This window comes from Pithys albifrons, chromosome 18, assembly GCF_047495875.1.
Source record: "Pithys albifrons albifrons isolate INPA30051 chromosome 18, PitAlb_v1, whole genome shotgun sequence".
In the NCBI taxonomy this organism is placed as follows: Eukaryota; Metazoa; Chordata; class Aves; order Passeriformes; family Thamnophilidae; genus Pithys; species Pithys albifrons.
Window position 1 is genome coordinate 2,884,267 of NC_092475.1, and position 19,664 is coordinate 2,903,930.

The 19,664-nt window shown below is 51.1% G+C and overlaps 1 protein-coding gene across 1 annotated transcript; it reads left to right on the forward strand.

The window, feature by feature from the left end:
- On the forward strand, positions 1–14,153 carry EEF1A2 (eukaryotic translation elongation factor 1 alpha 2). Its single transcript, XM_071573124.1, has 8 exons — positions 1–147; positions 1,635–1,857; positions 5,913–6,092; positions 6,570–6,866; positions 11,067–11,217; positions 12,584–12,840; positions 12,922–13,156; positions 13,806–14,153. Exons 2-8 carry the CDS (start codon positions 1,714–1,716, stop codon positions 13,931–13,933), a joined length of 1,392 nt encoding a protein of 463 aa, XP_071429225.1. The 5' UTR covers positions 1–147; positions 1,635–1,713; the 3' UTR covers positions 13,934–14,153.
- The last annotated feature ends 5,511 nt before the right edge of the window (positions 14,154–19,664 follow it).

Below are 19,664 nucleotides of genomic sequence, written 5' to 3' on the forward strand. Positions count from 1 at the left end.
TCCTCCTCCCCCGCCCGGTACCGCATTGCCGTAGTGCGGGGGGGCCGCTGCATTGCGCTGCCTCCGTCGATAGGTGGGCCCCTCCCGCGGAGATAAAGCCGGCGGAGCGCAAGCCGGCAGCCTCTGGCCGCCCCGACCGCCGCCCCGGTAAGAACTGCGGGACCCCGGCGGGCTGGGGGGGACAGCCGGGCTGGGGGGGATGCCCTGACCCAGGGGCTGCGGGGGATCGGTGCCCCCCCTCGTGTGCGGGGGTGCTGCCGGCCCCTGGAGTGGAGAGTACCCTCGGGGCGGGAGAGGATGGGGCTGGACCATTCCTTCATCCCGCAGGTGCTTCTTCACACAGGTGGGAAATGACCCGCAACTCATAGTTCTTCAGGGCATGAAATTCCTTCTAAATGTTGTGCATAAGAAGGAAAAACCGACAATCCCCTCTGCTCCCCAGCTTCTCCCCCCTCCCCTCCGTTCACCTTCAGGATCATAGAATCCTGGAATGATTTGGGTTGGAAGGAACCTTAAAGATCACGTCGTTCCAACCCTCTGCCACGGGAAGGTATGGCTTTAGCTCCTTGGTAAAGAAAAACAAACCAAAACCAATAAATAAAATCCCCAATTCCCAAAGCAACCCCGCATCTCCTTCCCTGGGCTCCGGGGCAGTGCAGGGCGAGAGGCACCCGCCGGGACTGGGCATCGCAGCGGAGCCGCAAAATGGCCAGGTCCGGGCTGGCTGGGTTCAAGGGCAGGAGGGACGGGGCAGCCGCGGCTCCTGCAGCCCAGGGAGGCTTCTCGCCGGGAATATTATCACCCGCATGACTGAATCGCTATTAGAGCAGCAAACTCCCCCTGACCTCCTTTACTTCTATGGGCAGATTCGTGAAATTGGATTTTATTAGACGTCAGATTAAAGCTCCTAATTGTGCCGGGTTTGTGTGCAGCTGCAGAGCCATGGCAACGCCGGGAGATGCCAGGACAGCTCCCCGGATATATCCATTTGCGTTTTTAACCTCCTGCCTCTGTTTTATCCAGTTTCATGGCAGCAAAATATAATAAGCCTCCCCACTGCAGGCTCAGATGTGCCCTTGGCAGCCCCGCTATTCCCAGCCCTGCTTGGGGGAGCAGCCAAGGGCTATTTTTGCCCACCCCATTTTGCAGACACCGTGTTGTCTCCCGACTTATACCCAGTTTGGGAGTGGCAGGATGGGCATTTTCGACTCCTCCCAGGGCACCCACAACATGGAGGAGATGCCCTCAGGTTTGGAAAGAGCGAGAAGGCAGCAGGAGCAGTCCTGAGCCAGAGGAAGGTTTTCCAGGGAGGAAGGGCACCTTTGAAGCACCGATGACGTAGCCCTGGGAACTGGGGGTCTCCATGAGGAGGGCAAGATGCCGAAAAACATGGCATCTCGCTGAGACTTGGAGGCTGTACATGGCAGCCAGAAATAGCCCGGCTGGCCTCCTCCAGGGGTGAGCTGGCTTGGACCCAGCACAGGCAGAGCTGCCAGACGAGGCTGGGCACCCCCGGCCAGGCTGGGACACGTGGTCCAGCAGGAAGGTGGGAGAGGGGAGCAGAGCCATCCCCCATGGGCTGGGAGGGGACTGTCACGGGGGCTCTTTTGACGCCCCTGCCTGTTCCCCCACAGCCTCCCCCAAAAGGCAGCTGCGTTCCCACAGCCCTCCCCAGCGCCGCCCGCCCCGGCCAGCCCCGCGTAGCCCACCAGCATGGGGAAGGAGAAGACGCATATCAACATTGTCGTCATCGGGCATGTGGACTCTGGGAAATCCACCACCACCGGGCACCTCATCTACAAATGCGGCGGCATCGACAAACGGACCATTGAGAAATTCGAGAAGGAGGCTGCCGAGGTGAGGAGCCTGTCCCTCAGCGTGCTCCCACCCCTCGGTCCCACCCATGGGGTTGCTCCACAGTGATCCCCACAAGTATCCCACAGACAATATTCCCCTTTTTCTGGCACTGCCCTTCTCTCACCTTCTATTGCTCCCTTTGTTCCCATCTATTTTTTTCCCTCAGCACCCCTGGGTTTTCCCGACTTCTCTGGCCTTGGGAAAATAGGCCATTTGGGCACTTGCCACCCTCTTTTCCAGAGCTGGGGGAGTCCCTGCTGCTGGTTGTTAATGAGGGCAGGGGCATGGTGAGGGCTGAAAGATGGATTAGGGAACCAGCAGTAACGACCGGGATTCTGGAAAAGCCACAAACTGTGGTGTTTGAGGGCATGAAATTCCTTCTAAATATTGTGCACGAGGGGGAAAACCTGATAATTCCTCACAGCCTAGTTCAAGGCTCCCTGAATTTCACTCTGAAGCATCAGCTTCCAATGCCTGCTGGGGACATGGTGCAGCATCAGCTGGACCACTCATTTGATCCAGTTACAAAACCCATTCCCATTTTCCTCAAGCAGGTGGTCTGATATAGAGTGTGATTGGTAGCCTTTAACATGGAAAAGCTGGCTGGAAATATGAGCATTTAAGTTAAATTCTGTTGTTTAACTCTTATAATGGTGGCATTTATAACAATTTAATAGTACATGCATTTAGCAGGCTGTCACAAGGTAAAGCACCACCCAATACCTGTAACATGGCAAAGCCAGAGATTAGAGAGAAAGAAATAGTCTCGGGAAGAAAAATGTGACCTGGAAGCTCTGAGAAAGTAATGATGGTAAATTCTAGAGAGGTGGGTGAGCCTGGCTGTGTTATTGACAGGGCAGCTCCTGTCACTCAGAAGAAGGCTTGTCGTCATCGCTCCGGGAATCTTTAATGCACATATCCCTCCTTTTCCCCTCCCCCAGCCTTTTTTTTTTTTTCTGGTCAAGATCAGTGAAAAAAAAGAGATTTAAAGACCTGCCACTCTTGATTCAACACTTTGCCGTTTGTCTGTCTTAATCCTCTTAATTTGCCCATGGCATCCAAGCTAAACCCCCCATTTTTCTGCCTCATTCCTGCCCTTTTTTCCATCCCTTAAGCAAAGAGCTTTCTTCCTTCCTACAAAATGATCCCTCTTCCTCTGCTTTAAGGTGATTGCTGATATCGCTCCATATATCCCCCCCCTTACCTATGGATCAGATAAGGCGTGATAAGGAAGGTTATCGTGGATGTGATTGCAGCAATTTTAATTGAACAGACACTTTCACTGACTTGCCGGAATACGCGGGGACCGGAGGCTGCTATTAATAGCCTATTGACTGAGCTTACAGACTCCATTTTCTGATGCAGGGCTGGGAAAGGGTTTTCTTCCATTAGGTGGCATTCACAGGAAATGGAGGCCTGCGTGCACCCAAAAAGCCAACAGAAAAACCCAGGGTCTGCTATTTTTTTTTTAAGAGAAAAGAGCAAGGATTTTTCCTTTTTTTATTTTCCTTTTGACTCAAGGGCAGAGGTAACAGTATCTCTGAAAGAAGAGTTGTTCTACTTTAAAAAAAAATAAATAATCAGTATTTGTGGTCTCCAGATAGAAAGTTGTCCCTTCTCTAGGGTTCAATTGGGGAAAATCAGGCTGTTTCTGGCACTGAACAGGGAAGGTATTATGCAAAGCTAGATAATACCCTGGGTTTTTCAACACTAGCTCTGGGTAACTGAATATACTCCATGAAAGGAGGGAAACTGTTTGCTAAATAAAGGATCTCATTTGTCTTCATGTTACGTGTGATACCAAGCTCTGGGGGGGTTTCACATGTGATGTCCAGCTGTTTGTGTGTGTGGATGTGGCTGATGACAATAAGGGGCTGATTCCCACTCAACTCTGTGCCTCAGTTTCCCCATCTAGAAGTGAGGGAATAGGCTGCTGAAAGGCTGTGGTATGTGCTAATGAGCCATTGTTAATCTACTGCACAATGCACCATTCCTTCCTGTGTCTCCATTTCCAGCAGTAAAGAAGCACATTCTAAGGACTCCTCCCTGTTCCCCTGGCAAGGGGAAGGTTGATGGGCATGCTAGAAAGGGTTAACCTTCCCCCATCTCTGGAAGTGTTCAAGGCCAGGTTGGACAGGGCTTGGAGCAACCTATTCTAGTGGAAAGGTGTCCCTGCCCATGGCGGGGGAGTGGAGCGGGGTGGAATGAGATGATCTTTGAGGTTTTTCCCAAACCAAACCATTTTGTGATTCTATAAACATCAAGCTCCTGCTCTACCTCCTTGCTAAATTCAATGTCAAGAGGATGCTCAGAAGCAGAGATATGATTCTGGATTTTTCCATCCCAGTGAGAGCCTGCAGCTTCCCAGTAGAGATGGGGCAGCACTCTCTCGACCTGGTGTCCCCTCTGAGGAGGAGAAGGCTTGCCCTGGCTTTAGGATATTGCCTGTAATCCTTCAGAGCAAGCTGCAAAGTCATCGCTGCACTCAGCTGTTATGAAACAGGCTGTCACCATTAATTCCTTGTGCTGGCTGGGAGTGGGTCTGGAGTGTCGGAGCTGGGGCACACCAGCCCCTGGCCATGGTGTGGGCAGGGCCGGAGTGGATGTGATGCTGCATTAACTTTCTTGTCAAGGTTCATCATTGAAGCATTTGGTACCTGCCATTGGGAAGTGGTTCCCTCTGACCAGTGATTTATAACTGGCTGGAAGAAACCGTGGTTGCAGGGAACAGTGGGATGGATGGATGGATGGATGGATGGATGGATGGATGGATGGATGGATGGATGGATGGATGGATGGTACCAGGGTATCACAGCTTTGACCATGCATAGAAGTTGGAGCTCATTAAATCATACACAAATGACCTAAATTCCGTTCTCTCTGAGGCCAAGAGCTGATGATTGATGCTCATTAACCCTTTGCTTTGGCCAGGCTTCCCAGACTGCCCCAGCACACAACGTGGTCAGCAAGGGGTAGGCTTGTCCTGCCCCATCTCCACCTTGGTAGGATCCCAGCTCAGACTGGGAGCACCACCTCCATGCTGGACGGAATTCTGCCTCTTCCTGATGTCATGACATCAGAGGACACACCTAAAGGAGAAGGCAGTTCAGAAGTGCCACTCTGGTTTTATCAGGGAATGTGCCTTACCACAGGGCAGAGAGATTTACTGTAACTAATCTCCCCCAGCGTGATTTTATGCATTACAATGTTGGCTGTGATTTTGGCTGGTTGGCAAAAACAGTTGGTCTGGATGCAGCTCACAGTAGCTTTTCCTGTGAATTTGCACACTGTGGCAAAAATCAATCATGTTTCTATTCTGCTTGTAGCAACCATCCCTCCTTGCATTTTCTTTTAACCCATTCTGCCCCTGTCACTTATGGGCTTGCTTATGCAGCAATGCTCTTTTCAACCAACCAGCTGCCTCACTGGTTTGATTCACAGACTAAAATCACCAAATCAGAGAATCATTTAGGTGGGAAAAACCCTGTAAGATCATCAAGTCCAATTGTTCACCCAGCACTTCCAAGCTCACCATGAGACCACATCCCTTAGTGTGCATCTCTGAAACCATGGGAAATAAAAAAATGTCTCATAAACAGACCTTTTTCAATAACTGCATTAAGATTAGCAGATGGGATAAGTACATAAATATCCTCTCAGAGACATTTAGTGTGACAAAAAGCAGCTTTCCACATTGTTGTGCTGTTCTATAGCAGCATGATTTCCCAGGAGCCATGCAGGACCATAATGTTGTGTGGAGAAAACCTTATAGGGACTCTGGCTCCAGGTCCTGCCAGTCCAGCCCCACTCACAAATTCACTTCCTGACTCATTTTCCAGCTTTTTCTACAACCTGTTGAGGAACATGTTGAGAGCAGTATCTTATTTCTCTTGTATTTACTAGTGACTGGATTATGGCTGCCACTGAATTTAGCCTTCAATGTTTGCAATGTGACCCTCTGCCTATGTGAGCTCAGGATGTGACCTGGAGGGTGGGTGGCCATCAGCAGTGCTGGGGGCTTGGGTTTCTCACTGGTTCTTGTCTGTGTTGGCCAGATGGGGAAGGGGTCCTTCAAGTATGCCTGGGTGCTGGACAAGCTGAAGGCTGAGCGTGAGCGTGGCATCACCATTGACATCTCGCTGTGGAAGTTCGAGACCACCAAGTACTACATCACCATCATCGATGCACCTGGGCACAGGGACTTCATCAAGAACATGATCACTGGGACCTCCCAGGTGAGAAATGGGGGCCAAGGGGTAAGGGGTTCCTGGAGATGGGAGGCTGAGACTTAGTGATAAGCTTTCTGTCAAACCCAGACAGCTTCTGCTGTGGGGTCTGTATATTGAAGTAATTTGGGGAACATGGTTTCCGTGGCTGGAGTCTCACCTGTCACCCAGGGAGGTTATTTGCAAGGCTTCAGTAATGTTTTGAATAAGACCTTGTCTGTAGAGGATCAAAATGAGGTCCTGGTCAGAGTCAGGCAACCTGGAGGGATCCACCCTGATTTCCAACCCACACTGCAGAACCATGTGGAGTTGGCAAGTGTGAAATAACACAGTTGGGTTGGTTCTGATCAGCAGGGTTATGGGCAGCAGCTGGCAGAGAGCATGTCCAAGCCATGAGTAATGCTCATCTCTCTGAAAGCCCCCAGGGTTGTCACCAAGGCCATGCTCTCTGGGGGTAGCAGCACTTCATTAGCTCTCTCCTCCCAGGCTGACTGTGCCGTCCTGATTGTTGCTGCCGGCGTGGGTGAATTTGAAGCTGGCATCTCCAAGAATGGGCAGACCCGTGAGCATGCCCTGCTGGCTTACACCCTGGGGGTGAAGCAGCTCATTGTGGGCATCAACAAGATGGATTCCACAGAGCCCCCATACAGCGAGAAACGCTACGATGAGATCGTCAAGGAGGTCAGCGCCTACATCAAGAAGATCGGCTACAACCCAGCCACAGTTCCCTTCGTGCCCATCTCGGGCTGGCATGGAGACAACATGCTGGAGCCCTCTCCCAATGTAAGTGTGCATTGTTTTAGACTTCTACCCCCACCCTGATGAACCTGACCCAGGCTGCAGATGACCTTCATGCTCTGAAAACATTTCATGCACCCGCTGTGCATAATGGTCCGTGTTGCCAGCATAGATGGTGTGTCATATAGCTCTGTTGGCCTCAGGCAGGATGAATGGGCACACTGGTTATGGGCATGCTGGGTGCTGTAGCCTGGCCAGACAGCCCAGCAGCTAAGCATGAGCATCTTCAGAAGATGATCTGTCTTGCTTTACTTCTGGGCTGGCATTTGAAGTTTTCACATTGTCAGTCTCATGGTGATGTTAGAGCCTTCTGCAGCATTTGTCACTCTCAGCAGGAGCATTGTGGGTGCTTTTAGGGCATTGTTTTCAGAGAGAAATAACATGATCTGGTCTCAGGCTTGGAATGGTTCCCACCATGCAACCAGGCTCCCTTGTGCTGGGTATCAAGTCCCATTGATCCTGTGTGTCACTGTGGAGGCCTCATCTCCTGTTCCAGTGCTGGGATCTCACTTATTAAGGTGACATTTTCTTGAGAAGGTACCAGGTTTCCCATGCCAAAAACGATTCCCTAGAGCATCTATCTGGGGCTGTTCCTTGTCCAGTTGATTTTTACAGTGCCTCCTGCTCTGTAATGGGGATGGTGGGGAGACAAGGGCAGGGTGTTCTGGGTGGGCCTGTGCCATCATTTCATGTGACAGAAAGAAGAGTGTAAGAGAGATGGAGGCTTCTTGGCAGACAGGTTGCCAATAACAGTTGTCACTTTGACGCTGTTTTTTGGAGAAAAAGCTACCTCAGCTTTAGTCTGCTAAAGAAAAGATGGACTGGAAATTTCTGGCCAGAGCTGTAAAGTTCTGGCCAGAGGAAAGTCCCGGCTCTCCTGCTGACTTGTGGGTGACCTTGAACAAGTTGCTGAGATAAGAACCCCCAGTAATCTCTTGTGAAACCATTGGGAAATTTGATGCCTAAGGGGGCTTTGGGACATCACCTGTGGATTACAGGGCAGGGCTCTGTGACGAGGGAGGCAATGCACGAGTACAGCAGCAACTGAGGGAGTCAGGGATCACAAGCCTGAGCTAGAGGAGTGTTGCAGTGCAAGCTCACACCATCATGAAGTACAGCTCCTGCTTTGCAGAGGAAAGGCAGCTCACTTGGTCTGGCTTGGAAGGAAGGAATTGTTGGGGTGCTTGGGAGATTCCTGTTCTCTGCAAAGCAAAGCTGGGATAAAGGTCAGCCACGGCCATGCCAATCCCAGCCCTGTGGTTCTTGGGTGCCTCAAATCAGACAGGTCCCAAATGTCAGCAGCTGCTGGGCTGGGAAGATGATCCCAAACAATTCTTCTATTAATAGGCTGCAGAGAGGAGGCACAGAGCAGGAGGGGCTCAGGTGCCCTCTTCCTCTGGAGGGGTCTCAGGGCAGATTGTCAATGTGCTGCCCCAAGAGAAAGCAGGGGCCGAAATAACTCTCCCCTTTGTCATAAGGAGGAAGCTGGCTCCTGGATGGGTTCCCAAGAGCTGCCTGAGCTAGGGAATGGAAAGAAAGCCTGGCCTGGTCTGAAATATCATGAGCTTTGTTGGAGAGGGTGCAGGGACAGACTCATCTTTCCCATATTGCACCACCTCTAGTCAAGCTTGAGCAGGAAGCTGGTGTAGGTATCTCTCCTCTCCTTCCTTGTTGAAAAAAGCTCTGATGATTTTCACTGGCAGTTTCTGGACATGTTTCACTGAAGCACAAGGCAGTCAAGTGACTTATCTGTCAGGGGACTTATCAGAAAGTGGGGATTGGAGCCATGACGTCCCTGCAGCTCCTGTCACCTCTGAACAAGGGGAGGTGTGGTGGTACATCAGGCTGGAGCCAGCTCTGTGTGGGAGACTCCAGCCCACATCCCTGATGCACAAAATCCCAAGGCCAACTGCAAAAATTGACAGCTGGGATGTGCTTCCATCAAACCTTGACATTTGAGAGCTTTTTGGCAAGTGTTTTTTTCTGTGAAGCAACTTTCTCTTGCTACAGCTGGCAGAATGGGGCTATTCCATGTGGTTTGGGAGACTCCTGCATAGGATGCTGCAACCCAAATGCACCCATCTGTGGTGCAAGGCAGTGAGATGGTCTGGTTCTGCATCCCCAGCACTGGGGTGTGTGGGTTGGGGTGTTGGGATGCTCATGGGCTGGGGAAAATCAGAGTAAGGTGATTGCTTTGTAAAATAGAGTGCAAAAGAGCTGGAGCTCAGCTGTTATTCTGGGGACCTGGGGCTGGAGCCTGCCTGCCTTGCAGGATTTGCTCAGAGCCTGCTTTTGCCATAGGAATGGTGGAGTAGGAATTGCTCTTTGGGTAGCAGATCTGGGGAATACACAAGAGAGGGTTTAGTTGGATTGCCATAGGACAAGGCACAAACCAGGGTTTGCAGTTGCTTCTCACCTTGGGGCCATGCTGCAGTTTCACAGAAGAGATTTGCTCTCAGAAGGTGTCTAAGTGTGCCCTTATCTGATTCTTGGGATGTCAGAAGTTCCCTGGATAGAGGGATAGCTGTGACAGCTAAGTGTCACAGGCAGAGATTGCCATTTTCCCATGTTCCCAAGCTGTTTGGGGCAGAGGGACAGGAGCTGCAGGCATATGGTGACTGTCACCCTCGAGAGCAGAGCCTGTGGGCAGGCAGCTGCCAGGGCAGCTGCTGGCACAGGTCCCTGCCCTGCATTTGGGCCATGCAGCAGCAGGCTGGGGGAAGGTCTGAGTCATGCTGTGCATCACATGAGGCTCCTTCACTGGCTGGATGGAGTTATCATTTTGCCAGGCTGTTGTTTCCCGGCACTGGGAGTGGATGAATGGCAAGAGCTGCAGTGCCCTGGGAAGGACCCACTGCAAAAGTGTCCTCAGGCTCCTGCCACTGTCACCAAGGAAGATAAGTGGTGTCAGGCATGAAGGGGGCTGATCTGAACACCTTGAATGCAGGCTGAATTTTCTGGCTCTATTCAGCTCTTTCCCTCACCTCTTCCCAAAAGTAGTGCAGATTGCAGGATAGGAAACCAGCCTTGGCAGAACTGTGTACCCCAGGGATGATGTGAAACTAGGGGTACTTTGGGGATCCTGTTTCACCCCAGCCCCATTCCTGTTGCATAGTGCTACTGGTGCTGGTGCCTAAGGGAAAAGCCACATCCACAAGATGTGTGGTGGATTTGGGGCACAAGGGAAGCATTTGACCTGGAATGGGAAAATGCTGTCTAACTCTCTCTGTGCAAAGGCAAGGGGATGGCTTTGCAGACTCTGATCTCTGCTTCTTGTATTAGGGTTGCATTAGAAACAGGACTGAATTTTTCTTCTGGCAAGCTCCAGGTGTTGCTATAGCTTTCAAATGTGCAAAGTCACACCAAGAAAGCACTGCAGTTTCCTGCATTAAACCACAGCTCCTGCCAAGCACATTTCCATCCCTCCCTGCCTCTTTTCTGGCCACTTTTAGCTTCAAGGGCCCAAGGAGCATCTGTGAAAAACAATGCTGTTCCTTAGCAGGCCCAGTGCAAGGCCAAGTTTTCAGCATCCTCCCAGGCAAGGGTTTAAAATCCAGTCCCTGGAGAAGCAATAGCAGGAACAAGTGGGGAGAAGCATCTCTCTGGAACTTGCCTTGAAGAAACATGGATCCCAGAACTGGAGGTTGGGCGCTTTGTGTCTGGGACTTGGCTGCAGACCCTGTGGTCTCTGTGCTGACAGCAGTGTTGCTGGAGGGGAGGACCCAGGTAGCTGGTACAGTGCCCATGGGTTGGTGTTGGAAGTGGTGGCTGTGAGTTTGCTGGTTTTAACCACTTCCCTCCTTTTTCTCCTGTTAATAGATGTCTTGCTAATTTCTAGAACAGAGAGGGGGAAATTGAGCAAAGAGGGAGAGATAGGCCTGCAGGGATGGAGGAGTGGTAGGAGCTCCCAGGTAAAGCCAGGACAGGGTTGGACTGACTATATGGATGTTGTCCTGGAGGGTCATCTCTCTGGGTTCACCCTGGATGCTGAGGACAGGCACACTCAGAGCATGTTGGAAGTGTTCGAGGCCAAGTTGGATGAGGCTTGGAGCAACCTGGTTTAGTGGGAGGTGTCCCTGCCTATGGCAGAGGGGTGGAACAAGATGCTCTTTAAGATCCCTTCCAACTCAAGCCATTCTGTAATTCTGTGATTCTGTAGCTCTGTTGTTGCTGCTCTCTTTCCAGATGCCTTGGTTCAAAGGCTGGAAGGTGGAGCGCAAAGAAGGCAATGCCAGTGGGGTGTCCCTCTTGGAGGCCCTGGACACCATCCTGCCCCCAACCCGCCCCACAGATAAACCCCTGCGCCTGCCCCTCCAGGATGTCTACAAGATTGGAGGTGAGAAAAAGCCTTGCCCTTCTTCCCTCTGCTTTAACCAGAGTCTTCATTCCTTGGAAGTTTGGGAGTCACATTTCCAGGCATTGGGAAACTTGAGGGACTGGACTCTTCAAACTTGAGATAATGTTGGGGGAAGGGTGGTAGCACCAGGGCAAGGACCCCATTTGAACTTGTCTGTCCAGCGTAGAGGTGAACATGTCCAAAGATTCCCAGGGATCAGAGAGGAGCAGCAGGATTGTGAGCTCTCCACAGGGAACACACAATGCCAAAATTGCTGCAAATTTGTGTGTCCAAGAGGTCATGGCTGGCCAGGTAAGTTGGAGGCAACAAAAAACATTCTGTGACCCAGATGAGGGACAAGACCAGCAGGGAGGGCCACTGAACTGGTGCCTTGACCTGAGAGTGCTTCCCAAATGCTGGTGTCCATCATCAGCACCTCTGCCTGCCAGGCTGGACTGCAGCAAAGCCATGTAGGGAGCGCATCTCCCCTTCCCTCTAGAGGTGATGGGGACACTTTTCTGAGCTATAAATACCCCATGAGCTCTCTGACCTGCTGGCAATAGTGGGTAGTCCTGCTGACTCCCCAGCTGCTGGATTCAGCAGGCACAGCCTTTTCCAGCCCTTTTCCACGCTTTTCCAAGGGCGTGTGCACAGCAGAAGCCAGGCAGGGGCTGAACATGGGATTTAACAAGGTTTTTAAAACAGTCTTTTGTTTTCAACAGAGAGGAAATATGGTGAGCTGGTCTGTGTTCTCCCCTAGCTCAGCTGGGGCGAAGAGATCAGGTTTTATCATGAGGCAGGTGCTTGAGGAGCAGAGACACCATGAAAATAGGGAAGGTGGAGGCAGCCGATGTGGAGGAGCAAATGGTGCCAGTCAACCTCCCCAACCTCTTTTGAAGGTTATTTCTCTTAATGATACTTAACCTGACTCCAACCAAACCTCCTGATGATACAGGATATAAAAGATCCCCTTCACTTAATGAGCCACTTTCATTCCCTGTATAGCTGGTGTTGTGGCTATCAGAGATGTGGACAGTGTTGTTGTACACATGCTGTGATGTACCAGTCCATGCTGGAGATGCCACAGCTGCTCCAAAGGAAGAGCTTTCAGGGCATGTGAATTGCTCAGAGGCTCCTGACTGTGGTGTTACTTGTTTTTTACAAAACACAGGGTAGGAAGGATAGGGTCAGTAATTCTGAAAATCCCAGCGTTGATCTGCTGAAAACTGGGGGATTTTGGGCCAGAAGCAAACATGTTCTTTGGTGAAAACCACTGGAGATATCTTGATTTTGCTGAATCCAGATTATGGCCCAGGGATATACCAAGCAGATTACATTTTGCTGTGCTCTGTCCTTGTCTCCACAGGGATTGGCACAGTCCCCGTGGGCCGAGTGGAGACTGGAATCCTGCGGCCTGGCATGGTGGTCACCTTTGCACCTGTGAACATCACCACTGAGGTGAAATCTGTGGAGATGCACCACGAGGCCCTGAGTGAGGCTCTGCCTGGGGACAACGTTGGGTTCAACGTGAAGAACGTCTCAGTCAAGGATATCCGCCGTGGGAATGTCTGCGGGGACAGCAAGTCGGACCCACCACAGGAGGCAGCGCAGTTCACATCTCAGGTGAGCAGAGCTGGTGATGTCACCATGCATGGTCTGTCACCGCACCCCAGTGCCTTGTCCTGACACTGCTCTGCCCCCCAGGTGATCATCCTGAACCACCCTGGCCAGATCAGTGCTGGCTACTCACCTGTCATTGACTGCCACACCGCACATATCGCCTGCAAGTTCGCTGAGCTGAAGGAGAAGATTGACCGACGCTCTGGCAAGAAGCTGGAGGACAACCCCAAGTCCCTGAAATCGGGTGATGCAGCCATTGTGGAGATGATCCCTGGCAAGCCGATGTGTGTGGAGAGCTTCTCCCAGTACCCACCCCTTGGTAAGGGAACGGCTCTTTGGTGGTCTCTTGTGGAGGAGCATGAAGGCTCTGTGGGTGTAGAGCTCATACCAGGCATGCGCAGTATTCCCTACTGGTTAGACTGGAGAGGGAGCTGAGGATGTTTTGTTGCACTCCCATGTGCTGTGGACAGACCTTGCTGATCTGGGTTTCCGAAGGCAGGGCTGGGTTTTTTCTCTGGGAGTAACAAGACATTTTTCAGTTTCCTCATCTCTGCCTAAAGAACTGGTCAGGAGAAGAAAGAGGGAAGTTTGCACAGCAGAGGCCACCTTTTAAAGCAGGGAAGTGCCTTGCTTGAATCCTAGAATGGGTTGGAAGGGACCTTACAGACCATCTTTTTCTAACCCCTTATGGACAGACACCTTCTGCTAGACAAGGCCAGCACATCTGGAAGCTCTAGAAATGCTGGGATCTTGGAGAGAGAGAACAGATGTGATTTAAATTTAATAAACAGTAATTTAAACAGAGAGGAGGATCAGGACTAGCTTGGTGATCAGAGTGAGGGTTGATAGCTCAGGGCTGGTTCCCACAGGAACCTGCACCAAGGAGATGGGTGTAGATCCACCATCACCCTCCCAGAAGAGCTAAACCTTAGTGTTCCCCTCACATCTCCCTGCTCTCCATCCCACAGGCCGCTTCGCTGTCCGTGACATGCGGCAGACCGTGGCCGTGGGCGTCATCAAGAACGTGGAGAAGAAGAGTGGTGGGGCTGGGAAAGTCACCAAGTCTGCCCAGAAGGCCCAGAAGGCTGGCAAATGAATCGTGGGCTCGCAGTGCATCGCGCAGAAACCATCCCTGACACCAGGACGCTGCCACCGTCTCCCCCGGGCGCACGTGTGCACATCAGCTTGTAAGAGTTTATATGTCAACGACTGGATGCTCACCATTAAGGTCCAGTGGAAATTCTTTAAAAGGAAAAGCATGTTCCAGCGTTTGTGAGGCTTCATGTTAATTTTACCAATAAAACTGGTACAACATCCACAGTGGAAAAAAAAAACAAACAAAAAAACCCCCAAAAAACAAAACCAACCAACCAACCCAAAAGGTGTGGAGCTGTGTGTGTGTGTCTGTCACTGGGAGGGGCTGGGTTGGGTGGGGTTTCTGTGGTCCTATTTACAGCCCGTGGTGGGGATGGTCATAGGAGAGGCTGGGGTGGAAATTTGGAGGAAGGAGGAGAGTTGGGCACCCGTTCCCAGGATGTCACTCAGCACCCAGCCCTTCCCCAGCTCATGCCCTTTAATTGATGCTGGTATATGGGCTGATGCTCCCAGCCTAAAGCATCAGTGACTTAGAGCAGATTTGATGCTCCTTAACATGCTCAGCCCTCTGGTATCATCCATCAGGGCCTTTATTATCATTTTTTCCTGCAAAATAAGCATAAGTTCCTAAAGTTATGCTATTGAAAGAAAGGATAATGGCATACCCCATCCCTCCTGGAAGGGCAAGCAGTATCACTTCAGTTCTTTGTAATACCCTGTTATTTTGGGAGCAGTGACTGAGGCTGCCCTGTCTCTTCACATGCTGCTCTGCCTCACACGTGGCAGATTCCTCAGCCAAAAGGAACATCTCTCCCAAGAAGCCTCAAAATTCTTCACCCAGGACAGTGTCTTGACTCCCATTACAAACTTGCAGCTTGGGGCACGTTGTGCACCTTTCCCAACTCCACCCCAGTGCAGCTGTCCCAGTTCAAAGGATTGTGATTGCTGAGTTTTTAGGATTGACCAAAAAGCAACAGTCAGGAGCTTTGAGCAGGACAGAATGGGAGCACTGAGCATGAGGGGAGTGGGAGGTGGTATGATGAGGCAGAGAGATGGAGGGAGGTGATGTGAGAGATGCTGCTTCCACCACAGCATTCCAGGAACATTTCCAAGGGGCATTTCCTCCCTGAAAGCAGCATTAGGAGTGTGTTGGGGCTTCCTGAGGTTGTCTGTGCCCATGTCATGGCTGTAAGGAGAAGCCACAGTGCTGGGAGCAGGCGGCTGTATATGGGCTCTGTGAAGGGCAGCATCATGCAAACCTTCCCAGGAGAGCTCCAGAGGCACAAGTATCATTACCGTTTGTGTCGCAGGAGCCCTTAATGATCCTAATTAACATCTGATGCTCTGCAGAGCTAAGTGTCCCCAGGCAGAGCCTCAAGGAGCTGACATCAAGCTGAATCACAGAGAGCTCTGCATGAAGTCACTCTCTGCTCCCCCAGCAGCCTCCCCATCCCATGTGCCAGTCTGAGAGCATGTGGACATGTGCCAGCTTCCTGAGCCATGATCCCCAAAACTGCACAGGCCACTGAAGCTCCTCCCCCCTCTCCACAACCCCTCCATATCCACCAGCTTGATCTGTAGAAATAAATTTGATGCCCAAGGTCTTTACAGTATTTGAGCTCTATGAAGTGCCATGTCCTTGGTGTGCCAGATATTGGAAGGGTATCTGGGGATCCCTGCAGGCACAGCATGACCACGGGAGAAGGCTGTTTTCCCACTGATAGTTTAATCTCATCTTCCAGCTCCTGCATTTCCCAGCTCCTGAGGCATGTTGTCCCTGAGCCAGCATGGCAGACTTGTGCCCCTTCCTGGGTATTTCCAAAGAGGAGAACATCTTCATGTGCATGTTTTTCCTCCATCCTTAAAAGCAGCAGGTACAGGAACTCCTGTGGGAACATCACTCCCACGCCTTTCAGGAACCTCCAGCTGTCTGGTTCCCAATGAAAGCCAGTCCCTGGCACAGCAGGAGTGGGGGCAACCTTGGGGTCAGAGAAGAGCAGGCACGAAGTCTGCACCTCTATTGCTATTTTAAAAGCAAAACAGGTCTAACAAAACCACAGCTGTGTTTCCATAGAAATATGCCAGGGGAGCTGTGAAAGATGCTCTGGGAGCAATGCACAAATGGTATGATAATTAATGATGGAACTGCAGAACAGGAAAAATATATAAAACCCTGAGGATTTAACTCAGATTTCCTCATGGCTCACAGCAGGGCCAAATTTTCATCCTGATTTCAATGTGGGTTGGCACCCCCAGATGATCTGCAGGAGCAGAAAGAAGAGACAGGGCCTGAAGTGAGATGTCAGCAGCAGCATCCCCCATTTTGGGAGGTTCGGGTCAGGATCTGTAGAGAGACAGAATTAACAGAATATTGTAATTTAAACCCACTTCAAAGCATGACACTCAAAAAGGAAAATTAAGTATGCTGAATTTCTGGGGATCTCACATCAATATCAAATGAAGCCATGACCTGTCTCCAGCCAAACCTTGGGCTGAATCCCTTGTGGAATTATGTTTTGGGATCAATGACCCAACATGTGCAATTCATTGCCTGACCCCACAGGGCTTGCAGGCACACTGGGGATGTTGATTTGGGAACCATCAGCACCCTGTCAGAGCAGGTGGGTGTGTGTGGCCCATGGCAGGTCATATATAGGGCTGTACTGGTGGGATGGATTACAAAACTCTGACCACTCCTCCAATTCCTCCCTGCCATGGTAGGTGTGCTGGGACCCCACAACTGACAACTCGGAGGCATTTTTTTCATATCAACTTTTATTTTTTCTGGAGGCACTTCCCATCCCAGTCCTCCCTGCAGGCGCCGCGGTGGACGCTTTCCCTCGGAGCAGCCTCAGCACCGCCATCTGGTGGAATCAAGGACAAAGTCCTTTTGGAACCGCTGCCAAGGAGAAGAAATCCAGACCCATTTCCCTGATCCTGGCAGGGAGTGCGGTTGTGGCAAAGTGAAAAGTTGAAAAGTGCCTATTGTCATTTCTTTGAGGACCAGTGCTTGCAAATGTGATTCTATTACCTGAAATTTAAAGCTGGTGGGGGAAAAAAATACTAGAGGTTGCAGGAAAGTAAAAAACCATCAGACTTGACTCAACTATGCACCTGGGGCTCAGCTCTTCAAGAGGCTCTTCGAGAAACAAGTGGACCTGAAAGAAGAGGAAAAGGGAGGGAGGTGAGGGGGTGCTGGATGTGAACCAGCATCCAGTTTCCAAAAGCGACATCATTTCCATGACGCAGCACACCCTGTCACAGCATGGCACTGATGCCTTGTTCTGTATTCCTGATGCAGAAGGGAAGATTCCATGAATGGGAACATTCTCTAAGGTGTGAACAGACAATTCTGTGCATCCTCAGCCTCCTGCTGGCTGCTCTTGTGGCATCCACTAGAGAAGGAAGAATGGGTCCCTTTTCCTTTCCCACCTCTACCCTCGTGTCTGGCTGTGTGCTGTTAATAATTTAAAGTAAGTTTTCTTAATCCACTGGAGCTGATTGGCTGACTCAGCAGGCGTTTGGGGCTGCTTTAAAAAATTTATAAGGTTTTTGCAAGACTGCAAGTGGAATCCAGGCTGCAGATGCTGAGCTGGGTGAATTTGAACTGCCTGCTGCCCTTCTGCACTTAGAGGCGAGTTAAAGCGTCAGCCACAACCCCTTGTCAGCTTGGGCATGTCCCTGCAGAGACCCAGAAATGCAAGTGCAGAGCCTTTCATGGCAGCCTGGACCCTCAGAGAGTCTCTTCAGTTAAGGCAGCTCTTTTCCCATTGCTCCCTTCATCTGTCACCAGATTTCGCTGAACCTTAACCCCACATGGGCAGTGAGGTCCTGCCTGTCTCATGTTGACTCAAAACTCTTGCTGACATATGGAGCATTTCAATAGCATTTGGAAACACATCCCACTGTGGGAGAAGATCAAGCAGAGATCTCCTGATCTTCCAACCCATTCCTGCTGCCTTAGAAACCAATGTCACTGATTGCTAGGGAGGCCAAGGCATCCTTCAGCCTCCTGAACACCAGCATTCCCAGAGAACACCACTAAAGTGGGTCTCACCATTGCCTTCTATGGTAGAGATGCACATGCAGTACCAAGTGACTACACAACCTTGGAAAGTGATTTTATCACTGACTAATGTCTTTTCTTGGGTGCTGTGTCCCAGCAGATGCTTCTCTTCTCCTTGGGCAGTTGCACAGAACATTTCACCTTGCAAATCTGGATAGCTTTCCATCCAGCATGGATGTAAATCACCACTGCTCTGCTTCCCAGCCCATGTGGTTGGACTTGGCCCCTCTCCTGAGCAGTTCTGCAGTGTTGGATACCCAGGGCTGAGCAGATGGGGCTGGGGCTCCCATGCCAGCCTGAGTAGAGCATGGTCCAGCAAGTCTGAGGAGAACTGCAGGCTGGAGCTCTGATCATTCTGGGTTCTATATCCTTGGGACTGAACAAAAAGACCTTGGACTAGATCTTCTTGGGAAACAGAGGGTAGGCCAGACCAGAAGTTGGGAGAAAATGCTGATTGGGGCAGAGAACATCCCATGCTTTTGTGAGGGTCTCCTCTTGATCCTGCTTCCCTTGTACCTCCTTCACAAAGCACGTCAAACAACCTCGGCCAAATCTTGCTCCATGGGTAAATATTCAGAGAGGAGTGTGGCAAGCAAGGCCTTTCCCCAGCATTTTTTAACACACCAACAACCAAACCTGGGAGGTTTTTGCTCATTTCCTTTAACCACCTCCCTCTGCATCTCCCCATTTGAGATCCACATTTTCAGGTGCACCTGCAGCCAAGGGAGCACATAGAGCAGCTCTGGCCAGGATGATGCACCATGCCTCACCCTCCTCTTGGCCGATGCCTTCACCCCCCCACAGAAATATTACTGATCTGAAGGTGAAACCGGAGCTGTAGCACAGCCCAGGGTCCAGCTCTGGGCCAGACCCCCCTTCCTGCCTTGGGTATCATTTGGCCACAGCTGCTTTTTATGTAGAGGTACTGCAGCATCTTCAAATAACTCATTTCAGCTCTGTTCACAAACACTCCTTTGGTGCCTACAAATTTAGGGTGGCCTGGTTTTGCCTGGTTTAAATGATTTGTAATCACCCTGTGTCTGGCACTGTTCTCATGCCTTATATCTGCTAATGCTTTCTGCAATCCCAGCCAGCCCCAGCGAGCGCCTGCCTGCCAAGCACTTAGAATGATGAGTCTGGATGCAGCCAGCCTTTGGGACAGGGATACAAGAAGGGGCAAGAGAATAAAAGGATCCCCAAATACCAGCTCTGTGTGGAGGTGATGGATGTGACAGCACTGACTTCACCAAGGCTGCTGGTTTCTGAGCTTGGGTATTGGTGTGGAGCAGCAGTGTGGGGGGTTTTCTCTGTGCTAGCCCCTGCCACAGCTCAGAAATCAGCATGATGGGAAGATCCTCTCCAGTGTGAGTCAGCTCCAAGGGCACAGTGTGGAATTCTCCCCCAGCACTGACCTGAAGGATGCAGTGACAAGCGAGGGCGGCTCGTGCCAGGCGGGAGGTGGCTGTGATTAATGGAGCTGCACTGGCCTCCTGGATGCTCCAAGTGGTTCCCATTAGAGCGGTTGCTGGGAGGGAAGTGTGCTGCTGCAGGTCAGTGTGCTTTGGTGCTCTCACCAGCTAGGGATCTCCACAGGGACCACGGGAAATGTGCAGAGAGTGTGGGCAGGGAGGGGTGGCTGAGGCTGACCACATCTCCAGGTGGAGGT